Source organism: Cyprinus carpio, chromosome B4, assembly GCF_018340385.1.
Source record: "Cyprinus carpio isolate SPL01 chromosome B4, ASM1834038v1, whole genome shotgun sequence".
Taxonomy (NCBI): domain Eukaryota; kingdom Metazoa; phylum Chordata; class Actinopteri; order Cypriniformes; family Cyprinidae; genus Cyprinus; species Cyprinus carpio.
The window spans coordinates 31,549,849-31,575,931 of record NC_056600.1 but is presented as its reverse complement, the minus strand read 5'-3'; the positions used below and the strand labels follow the sequence as shown (position 1 = coordinate 31,575,931).

At 38.0% G+C, this 26,083-nt stretch overlaps 1 protein-coding gene across 3 annotated transcripts in view; it reads left to right on the top strand.

Moving 5' to 3' along the window:
* Window positions 1-26,083, top strand: part of LOC109049784 (gastrula zinc finger protein XlCGF57.1-like) — a 54,003-nt gene that overhangs the window by 25,850 nt on the left and 2,070 nt on the right. The window contains exons 1-2 of one of the 3 annotated variants that reach the window (XM_042722917.1): window positions 10,943-11,096; window positions 17,433-17,587. In XM_042722917.1, the coding sequence (XP_042578851.1) occupies window positions 17,503-17,587 (85 nt within the window). In that variant the 5' untranslated portion in view covers window positions 10,943-11,096; window positions 17,433-17,502. Of the gene's footprint in view, window positions 1-10,942; window positions 11,097-17,432; window positions 17,588-25,416; window positions 25,553-26,083 lie in introns of those variants that run through there. The other 2 variants (XM_042722918.1, XM_042722919.1) reach the window with 2 other exon arrangements.

Here is a 26,083-nt window from a genome sequence, read left to right as displayed (position 1 = left end):
CTTTTTTTAAACATTTTCCTCGCTTCTTTGTCCTCCTCCTCCCCCTCCTGCTTCATCTCTAATAGCTGACGACTTTGCCACATTTTTCATTAATAAAATTAAAAACATCAGTGCACAATTTTCCACACCACAATCCATCAAGCACATCTCACCAGCAAACATACACCCATTCACATCCTTCTCTTCACTCTCTGAGGCAGAAGTCTCCAAACTCATCCTTTCTAATCATCCTACTACTTGTCTGCTTGATCCTATTCCATCTCATCTCCTTCAAGCCATTTCTCCTGCAGTTGTACCTGCACTCACTCACATCATTAACATATCCCTCCACACTGGTGTTTTCCCCTCATCATTTAGACAGGCTCGTATAACTCCACTACTTAAGAAACCCACCCTCAACCCATCTCTTTTAGAGAACTACAGACCAGTTTCCCTTCTTCCTTTCATTGCAAAAACACTTGAATGAGCTGTATTCAACCAAGTCTCTACCTTTCTCAAACAGAACAACCTCCTTGACAGCAACCAATATGGCTTCAGAAGTTGATATTCAACTGAGACTGCCTTGCTCTCAGTTGTTGAAGCCCTAAGACTGGCAAGAGCGTAATCCAAATCTTAAATACTTAACTTGCTTGATCTATCTGCTGCTTTTGACACGGTTAACCACCAGATCCTCCTGTCAACCCTACTGACAAAGGGCATCTCAGGAACCACACTCCAGTGGTTTGAGTCTTACCTATCAGATAGGTCCTTCAATGTATCTTGGAGAGGTGAGGTGTCCAAGTCGCAGCATCTAACTACTGGGGTGCCTCAGGGCTCAGTTCTTGGACCACTTCTCTTCTCTGTCTACATGGCATCATTAGGTTCTGTCATTCAGAAACATGGCTTTTCATACCATTGCTATGCTGATGACACTCAACTCTACCTCTCATTCCATCCTGATGATCCATCGGTAGCTGCTCGCATCTCAGCTTGTCTAACAGACATTTCTTGCTGGATGAAGGACCATCACCTTCAACTCAACCTTGCCAAGACAGAACTGCTTGTGGTTCCAGCAAACCCATTGTTTCATCACAATTTCACCATCAAGTTAGGCACATCAACCATGACTCCTTCAAAAACAGCCAGAAACCTTGGAGTTATGATTGATGATCAGCTAACTTTCTCAGACCACATTGCTAAAACTGTCCGGTCCTGCAGATTTGCTTTATTCAACATTAAGAAGATCGGGCCCTTTCTTTCGGAACATGCTGCACAACTCCTTGTTCAAGCTCTTGTTCTGTCCAGGCTTGACTATTGCAACGCTCTCTTGGCAGGTCTTCCAGCCAGTTCTATTAAACCTTTACAATTAATCCAGAACGCGGCAGCAAGATTAATTTTTAATGAGCTGAAAAGAATACACGTCACACCTCTGTTTATCAATTTGCACTGGCTACCAATAGCTGCTCGCATAAAATTCAAGGCTGATGATGTTTGCATACAAAACCACCACTGGCTCTGCACCCCTTTACCTAAATTCATTACTTCAGACTTATGTGCCCTCTAGAAGCTTGCGTTCTGCAAGTGAACGTCGCTTTATTGTGCCATCTCAAAGAAGCACAAAGTCACTTTTACGGACTTTTAAATTAAATGTTCCCTCCTGGTGGAATGACCTGCCCAACTCAATCCGAGCAGTTGAGTCCTTAGCCATCTTTAAGAATCGGCTTAAAACACATCTCTTCCATCTTTATTTGACCCTCTAACTTTTTCACTCACTATTCTAATTCTATTTAAAAAAATAAATAAAAATCTAACTACCTTTCTAATCTTTTTGTATTCTATTTTTTTTTCTTTTCATTTATTATACAATTATAAAAAAAGACCTCTAACACTAGCTTGATCTATTCTTTTTCTATTCTATCTGTTTTCTTTTTATTTATTATATTATTTAAAAGCCCTTGCTACGTATACTGCGTTTAGGCTAACTGAGACTTGTTATAACACTTATATATCATTGCTCTTTTGTTGTTTTTGTTTGCTTCCATTGTCCTCATTTGTAAGTCGCTTTGGATAAAAGCGTCTGCTAAATGACTAAATGTAATGTAAATGTAATAAATCACCGGACAATGTGAGCTAAAATGCAGACGAGTCCCACAACATTTAGATGCAATGAAAGGTCGTATTTCATTTCGTATGAATCATATTTCAAAATGTTGCACTCAACATATTTTAGTCTGGCATTATAGTTTGGGAAAAGTGAACAAGTGAATGTGTACTAGTGTATGTCACAGTAACACTAATAAGTAAAAATAAATGACTCATCAGAATGAGATCATCCGCTGCATTAAGCCGCGATGGCATCACAATTGTTTATCCCTTAAGAAGCGCGTCTTCTTCCAAAAATGAAAAGTAGCCGAGATGAACTTGAATGTTTCTTTGTACATGAAGGTGATGTGGACATTCACATGTTCACACATCTCAAGCCTGGCTTCGCGTGGATGATGATCTTATAGCAGGGTCAGTCTACAGAAACGTCCACTTTTGGTATGGCAACATGTCTTAAAATGTATTTATTTTTCTAACATTTAAACTTAGACCACATTATTAGATTACCTTTCGACTTTATGAATACATATAAATGACAGTTTAATTATTTTTCTTTTTAGCTTTTTTGTGCAATTATTTCAAGACCACATGAACCATTTTTTATCACTGGTGTTACCTTCTTTATCAATATTAAAAGATATTATGAAAGTTTTTTTTTTCAGCACGTAGTCAGAGTTACAGAAAAATAATGAAAATGCAAGAAATAAGGAGATTATGTTTTATTTATTTAACTTATTTTATTTATTTACTTACAGTATCACAGTAACACAGCACAGTAGCACCAGTGACACACATAAGACCTGATATACTGATCTTCACTGGTGTTACCCATAAGGAGGGTAACACCAGTGACAATTTTCATGAAAAATGTATATATGTTGTCAATCATGATATACCCACTAAACCATTTGTATTATAGTTGTTTTTACAATTCCCTAACAATAAATAGGTCATTCCAGTGACGTCAACTAAAAGCTTCATATGAAATCGTGAGTTAAATGAGAAAATTTCTGATAATTGAAAGAAACAGTGGACTTAACATGGGCATTTTTTCATAGATCTTTAGTAAACAGGAAGGAGGAAGTCAAGTGATGTCATCAGTGTGATTTTTATTTCAAACAATAAAGTTTTTTGTCAAATGGTAACACCAGTGACACAACTTCAGGGGGGCTACTGTTTTCATTATATATGTTATAATATTTATTCAGCATTTTGTTTTATTATGCCGTTTATATCATATATTTGATAGTTATGAAAACATTATTGTATTTTAAATGGTAGAAAAACCTGTTTTTGACTGCAAAATAAAGCACTTTCCCTCTGTACATGGCTGTGGGGACAAGCAGTTTTGTGGTGCTTGGAATTCTTTATAATGAATTAAAAACAAATATCACCACATTGATGGTGCAAGAAGGTCTAATTGTTCAAATAACACATTGTTTTATTTTAAAATATATATATATATAAAAATTTAATTGTTTTTATCAGATAATATTTGTTTTGACATGACTTAATTTAATAATAGACACTTCAAGCTTTCTTTAGATATAGACTACTGTATTTCTCATGTCATTTTCATTCATTTTAGTGACTGGTATCAGGAAGATATTCACAGAGACTAAGAATGCAGAAAGCGCAGCCAATTTGTTTTCTTTATTTTACAAAAAAAATAAAAATTTTGATATTGGGAGTGAAGGCTATAAAAATAATACTTATGTATTTTTTCTGTCAATATTTAATGAAAGAACTATGAGTTTCTCTCTGTAGTGCTTTTTTTAGGTTTGATAACTTGAAAAGTAAAGTAAACTTGAAAGTAAAGTAATTAGTAATCTGATTACTTTTTAAATGCAGTAATCGGTAATGTAATCAAATGACAATTTTAAAGAAGTAATTAGTCATTTGTAGTGGATCACTTTTTTTAAGTAACTTACCCAACACTGCATATTACCATAGTAATTCACTAAGTGACCCGCCTTGCATTATCTGAAATGCTGGGTAGCTTATAAAAATGTCTCATTCAGAGTTCGTTGGCTTGCAGGCGCTTCTGCTTTCACAGGTTGTTTGTTGTTTAGCTCTGAATGATGTCAAGCAAGATGTGCACTCATGTTAGTCGTATTACCACAGTAGGATACCCGTAGACGACAGATTTTGCAAACTGCTTTAGACATGTCTAGCTGTTCATTCCCTGGTAATTTGTGAAATCCTAAGTGTTTCCACACTTTGGATTTAAAGTGTGATGGTGCAGGTCGTATATCTCTAGCTGTCATTCCATCCGCCATTTTTCACTTTCTTGTGTTCACTTCACTAGTAAGAGATATGACAGTCATGTAATACTCACTGATACAACACATCGATCTCTGCTGAAATAAAAGAGATAACTTTCCTCAGCCTCGTATATAAGCAAGGAATAAAATTAAGCAATGCATCTAATATTAATTAATATAGATTCTGGTATAAAAAAAAATATTGATTTTAAAATTGTAAATAAAAAAGTCGCAATAGTTAGGTGAAATGATTTTTTTGTCCCATCCCTAGTGGCTAGCTGTGGCACAGCTGACTAACTATGTTTCCATCCACCTATGGTTATGAGCATTTTGGGATATTGCATAAAAAAATGCTGGATGGAAACAGCAAGATGTGCATAAACTCTAAAAATGTGCATAAAAAACTTATGCACTCAGTGTGTGAAAACAACTAGCCTATAATGTTAAAAATCCACCCACTAAAATTTTTATATATATAATTATGAACATTCTCTGTAAATGAGAGATCACAGATTCTCCCTATATACATGTTAAAATAGGGAAAAAGTCCCGCCCATTTGTTACGCTCTTTGCCCTATTAACATATTCACAGCCATGAGTGAGAAGCAGCAGTCCACCATCACTGTTTTCTTGCTGTTGCTGCGGGATAGACGATGTCAAAGAGGCATTACAAGTGTTGTGTTTTGGAATGCACCAACGAACATAGGAGTCTCCATAAACACCCTTCATCTGAGCTGAGAACACTGCGGTTGACATGGTTCGTACACGTTATACCAATAAATTCATGACCTAATGTTCTTTTAGTTTACAATAAGAATCTGGTCAAATTTATCACAGAATATGTTAATCAAAATAAATGATTATTAATGCTACTTTTTTGCTTTGTATTTGTTTTAATTATAAGTACAAGCTGCAATTGTGTCAGATGTTACTCCACACAGAGAACATCACTGAATATTTTAATTTAGTTAACCAATATTATCAACTAAACTTAGGACCTGAATTTTGTTTTCATTTCAGTCTAACGGTAGTATTCAGGTACAAAAATATACAGAAATTAAATAAACTGTCAATTAAAAACAGATTAAATTTACAAAAGTTATTCAGCCTAGTGCAGTGAGTGATTTTATATGACTAAAGTTATTGCTTTATTAAACTTTAAAATGTATTTCCAGGTCATTTGTTTTCGCACATATAAAGGGCATTTTCCCTAATCTTATTAATCTTTCATATCAAATTCTTAAATTTTCTTAATAATTTCAGACCGAGACAGCTGCCCGCAGTTAAAACTATTTTTCTTAAATGTTTATAACTTTTGAACCACTAATCCTATCTAAATGTTTAAAAAGTGTTGTAAAGCAGAGATTTGTCTTATATGGATATTCGGAGGCTCCGTAGTGTAAGTTTTTTTTGCCTCATGGGTTTACATTATCTTAACAAGAAAAGCAATTCAACATTAATTTCAAGGTGTGTCTGTGAAATGTTGAGGTACCATTGTAGTAGTTTTGTGCGCACGTGAATGTCATATAGGGTGACCATATTTTAGTTTTCCAAAAAGAGGATAGTGGGTGTGGGCGGGGCGGTGCGGTGCGGGGGACTTGGGTGTGGTGGGTTCGTGGTTAAAGTAGTGCCCAAAGTAGCGCAATGACCATATCTCGTATATCAAAACTGAAGATATGTCATTCCCATACCTAAAATACTTATTTTACAGTCACCATTATGCATATTGATCATAAACACAGCTAAAAAGCTTCCTACCAGTGGCCGTCCTTCACAAAACTTAACATCTGTTTTATCATAGTTAGAATCCAAAATGTTTCAATACAAGCATTTCAGTCAAATGTAATTAAAGCAACATTTCAACCCTTTAACCCAAAGGGGAAAATCAACCCATTAACAGTTTAAAAGTAGTCAAATTCCATAGGAAAAAAAATGCAGACTTGGCAGCCCTGAATTTAACACGAGCTGCAGGAGTCAGATTTGACTGATCACGGGTTGAGAGGTGCGAGAGATGGCTGATAGAATATGCTGGAGGATTTGCTGCTCAACAGATCCTGAGCTCATTGAAAAATAAATGATCTTCTTTTACACAGAGTGCGCATGATCGCAAAATCAAAAGTGAAAGTGAACAGCGAGCGCTCATTTAAAAGAGATTTAAATACTCTGCATATTGATAGCAGCTCCCTGATGTGCAAAAATTCTGCAATATTAGAATGTCTGTGGGAGCACTGGACAAAAATCATGGGAGCGGGCTGTAATGGTTAGAAATTCAGGAGGAGCGGGTTTAAGAAAACAGTCCCTTGAAGGGCTCTATTATAAAAACGCACACAATAATTGGTGACTGTAATCCTGAATTGTTGCCAAAATAACACATTAGCGGACCAGAGGGGAAAAATATGGAATTTTTGGTCCCACTTTATATTAAGTGTCCCTAATACCTATATACTTACATAGTAACTAAATGTGTACATAGTATGTAACCACAGTGTATGTATAGTATCTACAGCTGTAATATTTCTGTAACTACACACATGTAACAACCCTCAGGATGGTTTGTGTAAGTACAAATGTGTAATAGGACATTGGTAACAACACTTTTTTATACATTTTTTAACAACAAAATGTATAAGAGTAATTGGAACCATTTGACCCAGGGGGTGGAGATGGGTAGGTTTAGGGATATGTAAAGTGGAAGGAGTTGGATCTAGAGTTGGAGTTGGTGCACCACTGTAATACCAGTGCACTTACATGGTAACTCCTCAGGAACTGTCCACTTAATATAAAGTGTAACATTCTGGACACCAACCAGAATTTATATGTAAAGCCTAACTTACTGGCTTCTGCTGTGTAACATCAGAGTAATTACATGATAAATCTAATATAAAGTGTAAAACTTTTTTTACCAAAAAGTGCTGTTAGTTCTGTTACACATCTGTATTTTCATTACCAAAAAGTGTTGTTACCAATGTCCTGTAACACATTTGTACTTACATGTAACAACCCACTGAATGGTATGTGTATGAAGTTACACAAACATTAGAGCTGTAGATACTATGTACAAATGTGTACTTATACTGTGGTTACATATTATGTATACATCAAGTTACTATGTAAGTACACAGGTATTATGGACAATTAATATAAAGTGGGACCGAATTTTTTCCAGAAAACCTCTTGCAAAAAATCAATTCAAGCACTTTCAAGGACCTGTTTCAATGTGTTTATTTTCAAAACTTTTTATTCACAGACTTTCAAGGATTTCAAGGACCTGTGGGATCCCTGTATTATGTATAATATGTAAATAATTATTCTATAGTTCTTATCAGAGTGAATCAGACAATTTAAGATTCGATCAAATCAATGATCAAAGGGCCAAAATCCACAAAGAGGCCCAGGATAAGACAACAGGACATTCGTAAATCAGATCCTAGCACCAGCCAGTCTGAAGCAAGCCTAACCAACCAACTCTTTCACAGAACAGCTTTCAACATTAACACATTAAGAATTTCAAGATTGTCAGTTTTGGGGCAAGTTATCAAGATTGATGGTCAAAGAGATGCACAGCATGACCATCACATGTAAATCCATGATAGTAATCATGATCACAAACTCTTTGGGTTGACTCTTTGGGTATTGGTCAAGACACCATTTGGGATGTGTCCAACAGCCATGTTTAAATACTCAGGACACCATTACATTATGCTCTTAGTCATTGCTTTTAGCCATGTTTTTTGCCTGTGAATTCTTCGAGCGCCGTTCCAGCATACTTCAGCCTGCACACCCACTGCTACTTAGCCACGATGAGAAGAAGAACCATCTAGTCTTGTTTCTTCTATGCTTCTACTTTAATTTCTTTTCTTTTCTGTTGAGAGTTTCGTGTTCTGAATGAAGTTTTGCCGCAACGCCTGGCCTCCAAGTTCACCTTGAGTCTGTGACCGCCTCAAAACTTCAACCAGCCCACAACTACACATCTTCAGCCAACACCCAACCATTGGTTTCCTAAAACATCACTTCAACAACTACTGAACTTCCAGCCAATCAGCAACCTCGGGAAACCCCCTTTTTTGCAACAAGGGAACCCCTTACACAGGCAATGCAAGTACCTCCAGATTCTAGCTGAACTGAACTGGTGCATTTAATATACATTTTAAACTCATTGAAGGACTCATTGCGAGGGTTAATTAAGTGATTGATGGTTGTTCTGGTCTATGCAATTGCACATATTGCTGTAAACTTGGGATTTTACATTTTCATTCTCTTAAACTCATTCTTCCCTAACTTTCTATCTTCCTGCAACTTGTGTGAATGTGAGTGCATGTGTTTATGTGTTAGACTAGTTTATATGTCTTAGATTTATCCAATAAAGTCTTATTGATATTGAAAAAATAAGTATCTTGTGTTTTGTGCTTACAAGTGAATTTCTTAAACTGCCGATCTTGTTACTGTGTTAATTAATGGTGTTTTCACTATATTTTGAATTTTAATATCCACTGCAGAGTTGATGTTATACGGCTCGTTCAATGAATTGCTGGCCGACTCCATGATGAGCTGTAAAACAGTGATTCTGTTCAAATTCTCTTTAAAATCTTAAATGATTCCCTTTGAGCTAAATTGACCTGTTTCCCTTACATATATTGGTGGAGAATGCGGGGCAGTTTAATCTAAATTGTGAGCATAAACCAAGTTATTTAATCTTTTCTTTTCTGCGGATGAAAGATGAGAAGCTTCTGAGTCGAGACGTGTGTATGTGACATAAGCAGCGTGGCCCCTTGAATGAATGAATGCAGAGAAGGCTGTAACTCGAGTCCGCCTCTCCATTGTTAAACTGCAGTAAGTGAATTTACAGTTATCTGAGATCGTACAATAAGGTAGAAATTGAGCGTGTTCCTCATTTTTGTTATGCCTCGTTTATAGCTGAATTGATGTCATTGCATGTTCCAGTGTCATTTAATAGCTATACTCCCGGCAGGGAATTTCAGTCACTGTTAGCTGAACGGAGCTAAACTACAGTAATTAAAAGGAAAATAAATTGGTGGATAAAGACTAGTTTTGAGCATTTTCCTCAATCTATGTATCAAAGACTTATTATCATAGCTTGATTGCCGGCGCGTGTTCTAATGTCAAATAAACCATATAAGACTCCTTGGGTTAAACATTAGAGAATAATGCTCGCCTGTTTGTGTTTCTTCACTAAGTGAATTTAATCTCACTTAACACTGCGTGTGTCTGAGAGCGATTCAAATGGGAGTGTTTTTAAAGCTTGATCAAGTAAATTTGAACTCTGTACCAACAGCGAAGAAAACCTGTTGTGTTTACGTGTCCAGAGAAACTGGCACAGAGATTTAAGATCCGCCGAGATCGCGAGGTTTCCCTCAACTGCAGTGTGAAGCTGCTATTTAAATAAAGTTAAATATAATTCCAAATGAACTGAGAGTTTAAGCGCCACACCTTAAAACCAAGTGGTTGTTATTTGTACAGTGTTGAAATGCGCCGACATTTCATGTTACATGCTTAACTGAACTCGCAATGCAACAATTCACGTGCTAGTCCATTAGAGTTTGTTTTGGTTGTCAAAGTTACGATTGTGACACGGAAGTCTTAATCTACTTCCGGAGCATTTCTGAACTGCGCATGCGCAGCATATTGATGCCATTGTAAACAAACTCCATGGTGTTGCTAAGCTTATGTTGTGTTAATGAAGTATTGATCATTTTTATTCGCAAACATGTCTGAATTTGTACAAATCACAGCACAATCATTTAATCCCGAATCAAATAGAAAGGCATTTGTTTGTGGTTAGTAAGATACATGTATAAAATGTATGCAGTAAATGGATAATTTTGTTAATCTATTAATCTATTAATTATTTTGAGTCTAATCTCATCCCATAGCTTTACAGTGCGTGGAAGAAATCCAACCAACAACAGAGGAAATCTGTTCAGATTCATATTCTGCTCTCACAAGTATACTTAGTGGAAAATCAGAATCTAGACAAGATATTTTATTAGAAGTTATGCAAAGTTTGTACCGAATATGGCAACTGAGAATTATAGCCGAATTTTTATGGGTGCCTGCTCATGTTGGAGTGGAAGGAAATGAGGAGTAGACCAGATCTTAAGCACACAAATACTGACACACATGTACCCTTGAGTAGATCAGAAATTAAAGGTTTAATTAAAACAGCTGTCAGAAAGATATGGCAAGAGAGATGGGATAAAGGTTACAAAGGGGACATTTGTATAATCTATATAAACAAGTAGACCATGTAAGAACTGTTTGTTCTAATAGGAGGGATGATACAGTTATATCTGATTGAGAATTGGACACTCTGCTCTTAATTAATCACTCCAGATGACAGGAAGACATGAATCGGGTCGATGCAATCATTGTAGACGTCCAGAAACTGTAGAGCATGTGCTGATTAATTGTAGGGCGTATGAAAGGCAAATAATATTCTTAAAAGAGGAATTAAAATCTGCTGGCATTAATTGACATTACAGAATGTGTTAAACACTTGTCATAAAGGTTATAAAGCTCTTATACATTTTCTGAAAAGAATTAGCATTTCCCTTGATATCATCGCCTCACACTCCATCCCAGTAGGTGGAGGAATATGCACCAAAAAGCTGGTTTACCAACCACCATAAAACATCAAAAGAAGAAGAAGTAAACAAACTTTTATTTTGGCCTGGCGAGGTGATGTCATAAGACTGCGCCACGATCGCGCTTCTGTGTTTCGACTGAAGAAAGGTAGGTGTTTTAAACATTTAAAGTGTTTAAATCTGTTTAAATCGAAATAAAATTGTGAGAATAAATTATTACTGGATGCAACACTGTAATGCTCTATGTAGTGACGGAGAAACGGAGCTTTTTTGAAACATTTTCGAGTAAACTGAATCGGTTTTCTTCTGAAAGTGATTGAATCGTGTCTGTCTGCAGACATCAGGCCGTTCCTCAAAACCGAGTTCAGACTTCGCCCGGTCGAGTCGGGAGTGCGCGCACAAACCGGTAACTCATTCTTCACATGGGACAGCAGTGTACTTGATAACATCAGTCAGCTCACTGTATGAATACAAGACGACGAAATATGATATCAAACACGCTTTCGTTTTTCATTTAAACATGTTAATAGTCACAAAGATGTGGTTCAGGGAACGAGTACGAAATGATATCAAGCACCACTGCCTTGTTTTCTTCAAAATATAAAACACAACCATTTCGTTTTCATTTTAAAAATATAAAACACATTAATATGTGGTTTATTGTGCACGTATACTCTGATTATCTTCACTGTATAGCCTTTATCCTGATAAAATGAAATATGACAAGCATAACTGCCTTTTTTGTTAAATATCAGTTTTAATGAACAATATAGCCATTATAAAATAATAAGTCTCTTATACTTTATACTTATGTTGCGATTCTTGGGTCAGTTTGCTTTACGATGCACGGGTGTTCTGCAAAATTGAGTTGTATCCGAAACCTACTTTTGCGAACTAGTCCATTATTAGGGCTGGGTATTGATTCCGATTCAATTCTCATTTTTTTATTATTATTACATTCATTCAAAATAGTTTCAACACAAATGCTATTAATATTTCTAAAAAATGAACAGTAAGCATCAGTTTACAAATGGTGAATTAATAAAAAGAAATTAAGAACCACAGGCCTGTATTTTAAACCTATTCTTTTTTTTTTGTATAGGGTCCTTTTTTTAAACAATAAGAGGGCCCTATAAAATGTTCCTCTTTTTTTATGGTAATCAGATGAAGACATAAAACATTAATTTAATTTATCCTAATCATATGAAAATTAAACCCTTTCAAATTTTAGCAAACAAAGTTTAGTGTTAAAATTAAAAAAGAAAACAAATGTGATTATTCCTTTAAAAATAAAGATTTATTAATATGTATTATTAGTAGGAGCATTGAGTCTCAAGACTGCTAAATAGTAATATATTCTGACGTTTCTTAACGTTAAATGAAACTTTTATTTTGATGGGTTGCTGTGAGGAACTTGCAGCTGCTGTGTATGCGATATGACGGTAGTTTTCTCAAATTAAACGTTAAAATGCTAATGAAGTGACTCTCAGAGCCGCTGGAGATGATTTTCGTGTATTCATATCATCACAGTGAAGTCACCTTTCCCCTGCACACGACGCTCGGACATGCATTTTTCCCTCTAGTGGCAATCGCCCAGAACTTACAAACTCGTCGCGCAGCAACCGTTACCTCGGCATATTCACCACGGTAAAATTAATAATTTTAATGAATATAATTAATGTATGAATGCATCGTCACAAATCAGATGACCACCCAAAATAAAAACAGTAGGTTTTATGGGGCTAATCAACGTAAATAATGATTTAATAATTATTTCTGCCCTAATTATTCTAAAAGCACCATTTCACAGAAATAGTGTTTAAAGAATAATGTTAAAGTGAACAAAAGATTGGCAATTATGACCTCGCGCTGATAGTTTTGATTAGAATACATCACATCCGGTCGGGCGTTCGCAAACTAATTGGCTGCAGAAGTTCAAATATTTGAACGTATCCGAAGCTCAAATTGGATCCGAAATTTTCGCGTACGGATATGATCGGAACTCCATGCAGCTCCCGCACTACTTTCCATTGGAAATGAATGACTTCCGGTCTGTTGCTTGTCATTCGTCGGAGACAGTGGAAAGGCGGCTTGAATGGTAGTAAACAAAACAGTTTTTTCATTCATTGATCGCGGAAGTCATGACACCTTGCATGATATCAAATGCTTCCACAGGTTTATAGTATTTCTATAGCATTTCACCTGAGCATCGCGAATCACGCATATGGCTTTGTTCGTGGTTCTCATCAGCAGTATCTCCGCCATGACAAGTGCTGAATGAATGACAGGCTTTCCTTTGTAACATCATGCAAGGTAAATAAGGGTGACATCTAGTGGAGAATTATAATTATAATATATAGATTCACGTTAATCATATCTTGTTTTAAATGTGTGCTGAAATAAATAACGATAAATACCTAAAATAACGGAAACGATCGATTCGTGGCTTTTGAGAATCGATATCGGATCGACGATGAATTGAAAAATCTATTTTTTTTGCACAGCCCTAGCCATTATAAAATAATAAATATAAAGTGTAAGAGACTTATGTAAAGGAAATGAAGACAAAAGCAAACAATTCGGTCAAATGTATACAACAAAGTCAGCGTTGTATTCCGATTAATAAATAAATAATTTATTAAACATAAACTTTGTGCTCAGCCAAAACGATATGACCTGGAAGAAATAACAGATTCATGAGACCAAAGATTGCCTGATAGATTTACCCAAAAATTATTTTACCTCATGTTTAATCACTATAGAGACATCGGAGCCAGCGCCGAAGTCAGAAGGACTAGACGAGGTGAGGCTGCTCTCGGCAGATACATGAGCACTGAGCGCCCACTGGTCTCACGTCTCCGAAATCAGCAAAGCAAATTTACAAATAGGCGCTCTCTTTATAAATAAACCGAGATTTGAGTTTTAAACAACTTCATTCTCGCCTGAAATACTCTTAGAACTGCATTTCATGACACAGTAGGGCTGGACAATATATCGAACGATATGATCACGCGCATCTCGTCAGTAAAGCGTGTTGCGTGATTAGCGGTAAATCTCCATCACCTGCTTTCAAATGGAGCGGCAGTTAATACACAGAGCTGTAGTTCACTGACAAGCTACACTATATCGAGTTCATTATCGAAGGCGATTCATGTTCAATAATGAACTCGATATAGCGTAGCTTGTCAGTGAACTGTGGCTTTACTGACGAGATGCGCGTGATCATATTATTCAATATATTGACCAGCCTTATGACATGGTAACAGTAATATTTTGAAAATTATGCGGGTTTTCTCCTCCGCCATTAACGCTCGCTGGTTGGTGCGAAATGCATTCTGGGATACCTGGCTGCCTCAGGTTCGCACAAGTCACATCTGGATGCATCCTTGCATCCAAGAAAAAAAAAGTATCACAGGTTCCAACAAATATATTAAGCAGCACAACAGTTTCAAGACTGATAATAAATCATCATATTAGAATGATTTCTGAAGGATCATGTGACACTGAAGACTGGAGTAATGATGCTGAAAATACAGCTTTGCTTCATGGGAATAAATTATATTTTAATAGGAAAACAATATTAGAAATTGCAATAATGTTTCACAATATTACTGTTTTTTTCTCTATTTTCGATCAGATAAATACATTCTTGATGAGCATAAGAGAAAAAAACAAGGTCAATTGTTTATTAGGTTTATAATATAGGTCTAACATAATATAATATTAAAATACAAATTTTTTTGGCGAGGTTCCCCCAGTAAAATTCGCATTGCAGGGGCTAAATATCATGTTATTGAGTTCGCTTCAACCCTGGAACTTGAAAAACAACCCGCGGCAACAGATTTTAATGTAGCCCTATTCCAAGGGAAAACCATGGACTTGGCAACACTGAGTGGAGGTGACGTATTTCCTGTTCGAGAGTAGGGCTGTGCGATATGGACAAAAAAAACCTATCGCGATTTCTTTGATTTTGATTTTAATCACGATTTTGACACGATTTTGGTCCTCAACCCGCGGCCCGTCACGAATTCAAATTCGGCCCATGTGCTGAACGCAAAATAAATATAAGCTATAATGTTTTTATGTAAAATAATTTTTGGTTTTTCATAGGCTATATTATTTTCAGACATGAGCAGACCTAACATAATTAACGCATTTAATGAACATTTACAAGCGCGGACAGAATGGATAAATTTGTTTTTAAGGGAGAAAAATTAAATGTGGAAAATGCCAGCGAAGTAACACATACAAACAAGAATAGTCGCAGTATCAGCAGTGAAAGAGTGTATTGGTGAAGTAATATGTAAATGATATGCGTGCGGCCCGCGAGACTTGCACTTGGACTTTAGTGCGGCCCGGTGGAAAAAAAGGTTGAAAACCACTGGTCTAGACATATGCCAAAAAAGAAATAAATAATTAAATTTCATGTCCAATGATTTTTGTTATTTTTCATTTTTTGCCATGCATTGGTCATAGAGCTCATTGTATCGGTGCCTCAGGTGTTGAAATAGATTTGTTATACATTATACAGGTTCACACGTACTCCGTCTGCAGTGCATATATAGTAGGCTATGTGTATGCAGTACAGAAGCAGCAGCGAGAACGCGTTATTGTAACGCAAAAGCACATTAAAATGTTACACAGTAACATTAAATGCACGAGCGTGAATCTCTCCACTTGCATGCAGATTTCCTTTGCTTTGTCACAAAACCAGACACGCGTGCTCAGATACATGCTGCTCTCGCCTGGAGCCTGTGTCTTGTGCACTCACAACTCTCTCTATGCTCATGCATATTAATTAGATATTAATTATTTTCACACCTTTTTATTTCTAACCTTTTCTGTTCACATCTTTAGCATCTTTTTCCACGTGTAGTGCTGATCTGTTAATATGGGCTCTGAAAAAATACGCATCTCAGTGTGTGAACCTGGCGTTAGGCATATGCCCAGTCTGTTCTGTTCTCGCGCCCCATTTAGGCCCGCTGCATTCTGATTGGATCGCATAGCATACTGCGGGAGGTCGGGCCGCGGAAAATCATGCTATAAAGCAATCGTGCACGCTCAAATCGTGATTTTATGACGATTTCGATTAATCGCACAGCCCTATTCGAGAGTCTGAAGCCAGACCCATCTCAAATGATTCAGTGGTTCAAAGAGTGTGAATCATCACACACTGACTAGGGCTGGAAAAAAATAAATAGATATCTTGATATTAATCGGTTCTCATTTTTACGGAACAATATTGATTCTTAAATCCCATGAATCGTGTAGTCTAGCCTGTTTTCAGTTAATGGACGGACTGTTGAAGGGCACTTCCCATCCAATATATCGTAATAAGCATTGTGCTTTGGTACTTTTAATATGAAACGAAGTCTCAGATTTCAAATTCTGCCCATTGTATTGCAGTATTCAAATGATAAATGCCATTTTGGCACTGTTTAATGTGGAATGACAGATCGCTGTAGCGCCTCAGTTCAACAGACGCAGCACGAGGCGCACATGAACTGGTCATCTCCTCCACATCAGCTCAAAATAAAAGTGCCTAAATATCCGAAGATAAGTTAAAAGAAAGAGTACAACTTTACAATGCGTATCCTGTCTCTGGTAATCGCTCAGTGTTTCAGCCGTGCAAAGACATCAGAATAACGGCTTGTCAACAATGTCACGTAACGTCCCATTTACCTCAGAAAAAACATATACGATAAACATAAACTTATTAGTCAGATAGAAAAATAAACTGTAGAGAGGGGCATTTTGCTAAATATATGCACCATATAACATATTCATTATAAAATGACTATTCTTCAATGTTTAATTTGTTTGAATAAATCCATCACGTTTTTATGATAGACACCATTATGTTTGTTTAAAAAAAAACAATTGAAGTAGAAATATTATGTAATTGTAGCTTTATTATTTTAAAAACTGCATTAAATGTAATTTTAACAAATCAGTAAATTTTAAGCTTCAATAATATAGTAATGTAGTACCAACTGACTCTCATGTATAATTTACAGCATTAGTTTTCTTTTCTTGAGGAAATATTGCAAGTACTGTACCTGATATGTATCCAAAATAATCGATATTGAATCAAATCAAATCGTGAAATTTGTGTCAAAACCCAGCCCTAACACTGACGACACCTGCTGCTCAAAAATGTGTAAATGCAATAATGACATTTATGGATCAACTGCAAATGTTTTCATAAAAGTAGAATTTATAAAATATAACCTACAAATTTATAAATATCAAATAAAATCTTAATATAAATATTAACAATTCTATATAATTTGTCATTTTATTATTTGAGTGCTAGTTTTGATTGTTTTTTTGTCCTATCAGGTCATTTAAGGCCATTAACAATCACTCTGACTGACTCCCTCACCAGTGTGCTGACTACTGAATTAGGGAGCTGATTGAGACACACCCAGAGATTTAGTTTGCATTTATTCTTCTTTCTGTTAATTATTCTCACCCTAAACAGGACAAAGTGTCTAGACACAGAAAAACTCCTGCTGAAGCGGCTGAGATCCATGTGACACACGATTATAAAGATGGAGTTTATTAAAGAGGAGAGTGAAGACATGAAGATTGAAGAAGCGTTCAGAGTCAAACATGAAGATACCGAGACACAAACAGGTTGGTTTTCATTCTCAAAACTAAACTCACTCATTTGATCCTTATTAAAATGTTGTGCTCTACAGAAATAAATGATATTTCTAAATTTGTGACCATGCTTAATGACCATGTGGAAATGTGGGTCCCATGAGCAAACCAGTAGAGAACCACTGGTCATTAAGCTGTCACCCATATAGTCACAAAAATTGATGACCCACACACAAGTACTGTCCCACTTTACTTGACAACTTCACAAATAATAAACAGAGTAAGATAAGACTATCAATGCAGTCCCAAACTAGTTTTTTTTTTTTAAAACACGAAGTTGGTAAGTTGGTGTAATCCACCAGAGTCATTTAAAGTTGTACAAAATAACCCAACATGAAAATACAGTGGTATTTTGGGCTTACGGAAACTAGTTACACAATACTGACTGTTAAGAAAACATAAGAACACTGATCCTGATAAACTGCTTTTTAAATTAGTCTTCCCATTAAAACCATTATATTGTTCAATAAGACTGATTCACAAACACTTACACAAGATCATAGCTGATCATAACCAGTCATCTCCAATCATATCGCGATGGAGGCATTGCCTCCTCTCATGTGACTTTTCTTCCATTCATTTTCAATTACCCCCCACTAAACCCACGGCATGCTAAGGGTCAGTTAAAGGGATAGTTCACCCAAAAATGAAAATTCTGTCATCATTTACTCACCCTCATGTCGTTCCAAACCTGTATGAGTTGCTTTCTTATCTTGAACATAAAAGAAGATCTTTTGAAGATTTCTGGTAATCAAACAGTTGGTGGTTCCCATTGACTTCCACCTCTTCTTTTATGTTCCACATAAGAAAGCAACTCAGACAGGTTTGGAACGACATGAGGGTGAGTAAATGATGACAGAATTTTCATTTTTGGGTGAACTATCCCTTTAAAACTCAATGGGAGCAGATGAGGCACAACAGACGTCAACGACCGCTGAAACTTTACCTGCTGGTGTCACTGTTGGACAGTATTTCTTTAGAAACATGAGTGATTCATACAGTTCTTAATTATATATTTTGTAATATTGGTGTTTTTTTTCCCCTCATCCAATATGTTGAGGAGTTGTCAGCGTTAATCAATTAATGCTTTAATGCAATAATAACACGTTAACATGCCCAGCCCTAATTTTTATATTATATATCGAGAACATAACAAATGTTTAAATGGAGAAGTTTTACACATTTATCCACTAAATTAGCTCATTTTATTACATTTTATGCCTGCTACAGGTCTCAAAAAAGTTGGCACGAGGGCCACAAAGAGCTGAAATAGCAAGAAATTTTGAGAAGATTCAGCTGGGAAAATTTCTAGCAACTAACGAAGTAAATTGACATCAGGTCCGTAACATGATTAGCTATAAAAGTTATGTCTTATGAGAGGTAGAGTCTCTCAGAAGTAAAGATGGGCAGAGGCTATCCAATCTGTGAAAGAGTGCATAAAAAGATTGTGGAATACTTTAAAGGGGTCATATGATGCTGCTAAAAAGAACATTATTTTGTGTATTTGGTGTAATAAAATGTATGCAGTTCAAGGTTCAAAAATACATTATTTTCCACATACTGTACATTATTCTTTCTCCTCCATGCCCCGCCTTCTGAAACGTGTCAATTTTTAGAAAGCTCATTGGTCTGAAAAGCGAGGTGTGCTGTGATTGGCCAGCTATCCAGTGTGTTGTGATTGGCCAACTACCTCAAGCGTGTGACAGATATATTACGCCCCTTAACATATTGTGATGCCCTGTCCGGCTGGAGCGATGATACATAAACATTAAAACCCATTATAAACATGATACAAACATGATTTCTAGTCGTGTCCTCTTTTGGAAGGCCAAACAAAGTAGTTTCGCTTTCTCAAAGAAACAGCATCACACACCGCAGCCTTGAGTGAGTGAAGGCCGGAGGCCTAGAGTGAGCCGCGGGCTTAAGTGAGCAGAGGCGGGCAGGCTTGAGAACGGAGCAGATTCTACGAAGGAGCATCCGGCAGACTTGTGGCAACCACATGTGATGACCCCAGGCTGGACTCTGCTTTGTCCACGGTGAAAGGCGATCCGGCGACCCACAGCGCAAAGTTGATGTATTTCCTCAGTGACCAGCACAGATCAGCTCCAGGCATGACGAAGTGGATATCGTCCTCTTTTGGAAGGCCAAACAAAGTAGTTTCACTTTCACAACCAAACACACAGTGTCTATACGATATGGCGGTCGCAACAACAATACTACAACGAGAAAAAAAGGTACGCCTTCTTTCTTTGCGTGTCACCACATGGTGACATAGAGATGTGGGGGCATGTTAGAATGAGCCGTTTTTTTTGGGGGGGGGGGGGGTGACTCTTAACTTTTATAAAGAATATCTCTTTGGATTTGTGACTTTAGTCTTTGCAACTTCACAGATCTTCTTTATGCACCAATAGCTTGTAACACACCAAAGGGAAAGGAAAAATGACCCATAATATGACCCCTTTAAAAACAACAATGCTCAATGTCAAATTGCAAAGGCTTTGCAAATCTCATCATCTACAGTGCATAACATCAAAAGATTCAGAGAAACTGGAGAAATCTCTGTGCGTAAGGGACAAGGCCGAAGACCTTTGTTGGATGCCCGTGGTCTTCGGGCCCTAAGACGACACTGCATCACTCATCGGCATGATTCTATCATTGACATTACTAAATGGGCCAAGGAATACTTCCAGAGACCACTGTCTGTAAACACAATCTGCCGTGCCTTCTGCAGAGGCCAACTGAAGCTCTATCATGCATAAAGGAAGCCTTAAGTGAACATGGTCCAGAAGTGTTGTTCTATGGTTCCATGGTCAGACAAGTCCAAATTTGACATTCATATGGAAATCACGGATGCCGTTTCATCCAGGCTAAGGAGGAGGGAGACCTTTCAGCGTGTTATCAGTGTTCAGTTCAAAATCCAGCATCTCTGTTGGTATGGGCAGCTTGCATGTTTTGGAAGGCACTGTGAATGCTGAAAGGTATATGTAACACTGTGCCAGCAGAGGGAGCTCTAGCCTGAGTTTTGACTGCGAGCTCTTCTTCTGCAGCTACACCCTGTTTGGTGGCCATATTAACTCGGCCACCACATTGCATCTTTGCGAAGTATTGCCAGTTTACCCTGCCTTACCAGGCGTTTGTTTCACTGTCTAGTTCTCCTGTTGTATGATTGGTTTTCCTGTTTCTCTTGACTACTCTTTTGGATTGCACTTTTGCCTGTATGGACTGCCTCCTTGTGTATTGACTTCACCGCTTGCCTTTGCTGACACTGAGTTTGGATTTGTGGAACTGTTAAATAAACCCTGCATATGGATTCTACTTTGGCTTCCGCCTCAACTCCATTACAGAATACTTCGCCACCAATGAATCCAGTGGAGGTTTCTCCGCTCCAAGCAGCTTTCACTTATCAGAGTGAGTTGTTGAAAATTACCAGGGACAACTCAACAAACTGCAATCCACAAACGACCATTTGACCCACTACATTCGATCACTTCCCTCGCCCTCCACCTCAACGGTAAGACTGCCGTTGCCAGATAAGTTTGATGGTTCGGCAGGACAGTGTCATGGGTTTATTCGTCAAGTCTGTTTTTATTTGGAAAGCCAAAGAAATCAATTTTCTTATGAGGGAAGTAAATGCAAGTTCTTAATGTCTTTGTTATCTGGCAAGGCGATTGATTGGGCTTCAGCGGTTTGGGAGACGGATTCACGATTTCGAAAATCTTTTGAGTATCTGTTACATCAAATTAGTGAAGTATTTGAATATCTTGAGGGAGTTAAGGATATTTCTATGCAATTACTTCACATGTCACAAGGCTGAGGACTTAACATTTTCTGCATTCATCACCATGGCCGTCAAGATTGATAATTTGCTGAGAAACACACCCAAGAGAAAATCCACTTGACAGCCATTTTTTAACTCCCTCACTGCACCCTCTGATCACCAAGAGCCCATGCAAATAAATTATGTTCATTTGTCTGATGAGGAGAGAACTCTATGCCGCCAACAGAATCTTTGCTACTACTGTGGTGAAACAGGCCACTGTAACGCTGAGTGCCCACACAAAGCCTGGAGGTCCATCTCTGCTACCAGCCGGGTGAGTGTTGATCAATTCTCTCTACCAATCAAGTCATTTCTCATTCCTGTTCGGCTAATTACTAAAGATGGTCCCATTACTTTGACAGCGTTGATTGACTTCGGTGCCGCCTTGAATCTGGTCAACAAGGATATCGTCAAGAAGTACAGTTTAACCACACTACCTTGTGTACCCACCATTTGCATCACCGATGTCAACAATAAACCCATTGAGGTAGGTGTTTCCAGACAAACTGCACCTGCTCGATTACAGATTGGATTGTTCCACAGAGAAAGCATTTACTTCTATATCATTGATTCACTCCTGATATGAAATCATCCTAGGATACCCCTGGCTATCCACTCACAATCCTGTATTATTCTGGAATCATGGAGAATTGACTCACTGGTCTGAATTTTGTCGACACCATTGCATACCCATCAATATGCATCAACCATGTCTCACAACATCTGCTGAAGAACCAGCTTCTGCCTCCAGTTTTAAAATCTCTGCCTACTATCAGGACTTTTCAGATGTGTTCAGCAAGAGCAAAGCTTCACAGCTACCACCTCACCGTCCCTGGGATTGCACCATCGATCTTCTGCCCAATGCCATGCCACCCAAGAGTAAGGTATACCCACTATCACGCCATGAATCTAAGGCTATGGAAGATTCCATTGAAGAGGCTTTGAACCTTGGTTTTATTAAGTCCTCTATCTCTCCAGCAGCAGCGGAGTTCTTCTTCGTTGAGAAGGATGGAGGTCTACAACCTTGCATTGATTACCGAGGTCTCAACAATGTTACTGTAGAATTCCCCTATCCTCTTCCACTTGTTCCTGCCGCATTAGAACAGCTTAGAGAGGCTAAGATTTACACCAAGCTAGACTTGAGGAGTGCTTATAATCTCATTTGCATCAAAGAAGGGGATGAGTGGAAGACAGCTTTTCTCAACACGGGAGGTCACAGTGAGTACTTGGTGATGCCATTTGGGGTAGCCAACACCCCAGCTGTGTTCCAGTTATTTATCAATGAAATCTTCAGGGACATGTTGAACCAGTATGTGATTGCCTACATAGACGACATCCTTATATAATCCAAGTCTGAAGATGAACACATTGAACATGTTCGAACCATCCTCTCTCGTCTTCAAGAACACCAGCTCTTTGTGAAAGCAGAGAAATGTGAATTCCATGTACAGCACACCACTTTCTTAGGATATCACATAAGTCATCATGGAGTCGAGATGGATAATTCCAAGATTCAGGCAGTTACGGAGTGGCCTCAGCCATCAACAATTAAGAAACTTAAATGGTTTCTAGGTTTTGTGAACTTCTATCGCCGTTTCATCAGGAACTACAGCATGATTGCATAACCGTTAACATCTCTCCTAAAGGGGAAACCATCCAAGTTGAGATGGTCAAACTAAGCTACCGCCACTTTCACAAAACTCAAATCATGCTTCACTTCGGCCCCTATCTTGAAACACCCCGACCCTAACCTGCCATTTGTACTGGAGGTGGATGCTTCAGACTGTGGAATTGGGGGATTACTATCACAACATTATGGTCAATGAGCTAAGTTGTATCTGTGTGCTTTCTTTTCAAGGAAACTTACTACTGCTGAGAGGAACTATGATGTTGGTAACAAGGAGTTACTGTCCATGAAAACTGCAATAAAGGAGAGGAGACATTGGCTGGAGGGAGCCATATGTAAAAAGTGCCAAAAGAATAAATCCACGTCAGGCCAGATGGTCAATATTCTTCTCAAGATTCCAGTTTACTGTTACATATCGTCCAGGAAGCAAGAATAGTAAAGCAGATGCCCTCTCCAGGCGCCATGATCCTCCCCTCCAAGATCATTCACCAGAACCTATCTTGCCTTCTTTAGTCATTATTGCCCCTGTAAACTGGGACATTATGGAGGAAATTCAAAGGACCACTCAACAAGTTGCTCCACCTGCCAGGTGCCCACCCAACAAGCAATATGTTCCCCAGGTACTACGACAGTGGGTCATGCAATGGCCACCGGAAAGTGTTGTGGATCAATTTGATGGTACGAGAGATACCTGGATGGGCTCGTACCATCAAATTAATCCACAACACTTTCTGGTGGCCAGCAATGAATAGAGAGATAACAGATTATGTGAAATCTTGTCAAATTTGTGCCCAGTCTAAGACCCCAAAGAAACTTCCAGCTGGTCTGCTGCAGCCACTACCTATTCTTCAACATCCATGGTCCCATCTGTCAATTGAATTTGTGACTGATCTGCTCCCCTCCAAAGATTTCACAACCATTCTGGTCATCATTGACAGATTCTCTTAAGTCTTGCTCATTCCCCTCAAAGGTTTACCCACTGCCATGGCGACAGCTCAAGCATTATTTCATCAGGTCTTCCGAATCTATGGTTTACCCGAAGACATTGTCTCTGAACTCGGTTCACCTCCCAGTTATGGAAAGCTTTCTGTCGACAATTGGACATTAACATGAGTTTGATGTCAGGATATCATCCTCAGTCAAATGGTCAAGTCGAGAGATTGAGTTAGGAGATTGGTAGATACTTGAGATCTTACTGCAGCCGGGAACAAAACCAGTGGGAGGAATTCCTACCATGGGCGGAATACGCTCAAAATTCCCTCATTCATGCCTCTACAGGACTCACCCCCTTTCAATGTGTGCTCGGATTTCAACCCCCTTTGTTCCTGTGGTCTGGCAAACCCTCATCTGTTCCAGCAGTTGATGACTGGATACATCGTAACGAGAGGGTGTGGGACAGCGCTCATGTTCATCTTCAAAGAGCTGTACAAGTACAAGAACTCCAGGCCAACCGAAGAAGGTGCCCACGTCCTCCCTACCAACCAGGACAAAGGGTCTGGCTTTCCACCAGGGGCATCAGGAATTTCATCAAACCAGGCCCTACGTCCAGCGCCATGACCATGGGGACGTCCACATAGAGTGTCAGGAGTCGCTCCTAGAGGGGGGGGTTCTTTAACACCACGCCAGCAGAGGGAGCGCTCGCCTGAGTTTTGACTGTGAGCTCTTCTGCAGCTACTTCCTGTTTGGCGGCCATATTAACTTGGCCACCACATTGCATCTTTGCAAAGTATTGCCAGTTTACCCTGCCTTACCAAGCATTTGTTTCACTGTCTAGTTCTCCTGTGTATGACCGGTTTTCCTGTTTTTCTTGACTACTCTTTTGGATTGCACTTTTGCCTGTTTGCCTGTTTGGACTGCCTCCTTGTGTATCGACTTCACCGCTTGCCTTTGATGACACTGAGTTTGGATTTGTGGAACTGTTTAATAAACCCTGCAAATGGATTCTACTCCGGATTTTCCACCTCAAATCCATTACAATATATAAAGGTTTTAGAGCAACATGTGCTCCCTTCCAGATGACATCTATTTCAGGGAAGGCCTTGTGTATTTCAGCAGGACAGTGCAAAATCACATAATGCAACTATTACAACAGCATGGCTTCGTAGTAGAACAGTCTGGGTGCTGTATTGGCCTGCTTGCATTCTAGATCTTTCACCTATAGAGAACATTTGGCGCATTATGAATTCAATGATGAACTGCCTTTTACTGAAAATTTAGTGTTTACTATTGTCATTTTGCATTATTGACACACCATTTTCTATTTATTCCTGTAAAGTGCTTTGACACAATCTATATTGTTGAAAGCACTATAAATAAATAAAGGTGAAATTATTAAACGAAAAATACATCAAAGACGACCACAAACTCTTCAGCAGCTGGAAACCTATATCAGCCAAGAATGGGATCAAATTCCAACACCAAAACTCCAGAAACTCATAACCTCGATGCCCAGACGTCTTCAAACTGTTTTGAAAAGAGGAGATGCTACACCATGGTAAACATGCCCCCGTCCCAACTATTTTGAGACCTGTAGCTGGCATTAAATTTTAAATGAGCTCATTTTGTGTATAAAATTGTGAAATTTCATAGTTGAAACATTTGTTATGCTATCTATGTTCTATTGTAAATTAAATATTGGCTCGTGATTTGAAATTCTTTGTTTATTTTAGTCAAATTTAAAAAGGCAGAGGCTATTTGCACTGTGTAAATAGCGATAGAGGCTATTTACATTAAGTGAAAATAGCATATTTTCTTAGCGATAGATGCTATTTACACTAAGTCCAGATAGTGATAGATTCTATTTACACTGTTAAAATAGCAGGATATTTCTGCTATTTACACTACTTATTGCAAAAAATTTCAATTATCTGGACCTCAGTATTATAATACATTATAACATGTAAATATAAGACAGTATGCAGTAATAATGTATTGAGTGGAAATTATAATTTTAATTAAAATAATTAAATGGATGCCACCTTATTGGGACAATTTGATTATTTCCTTCATTTTATTGAAAATAAAT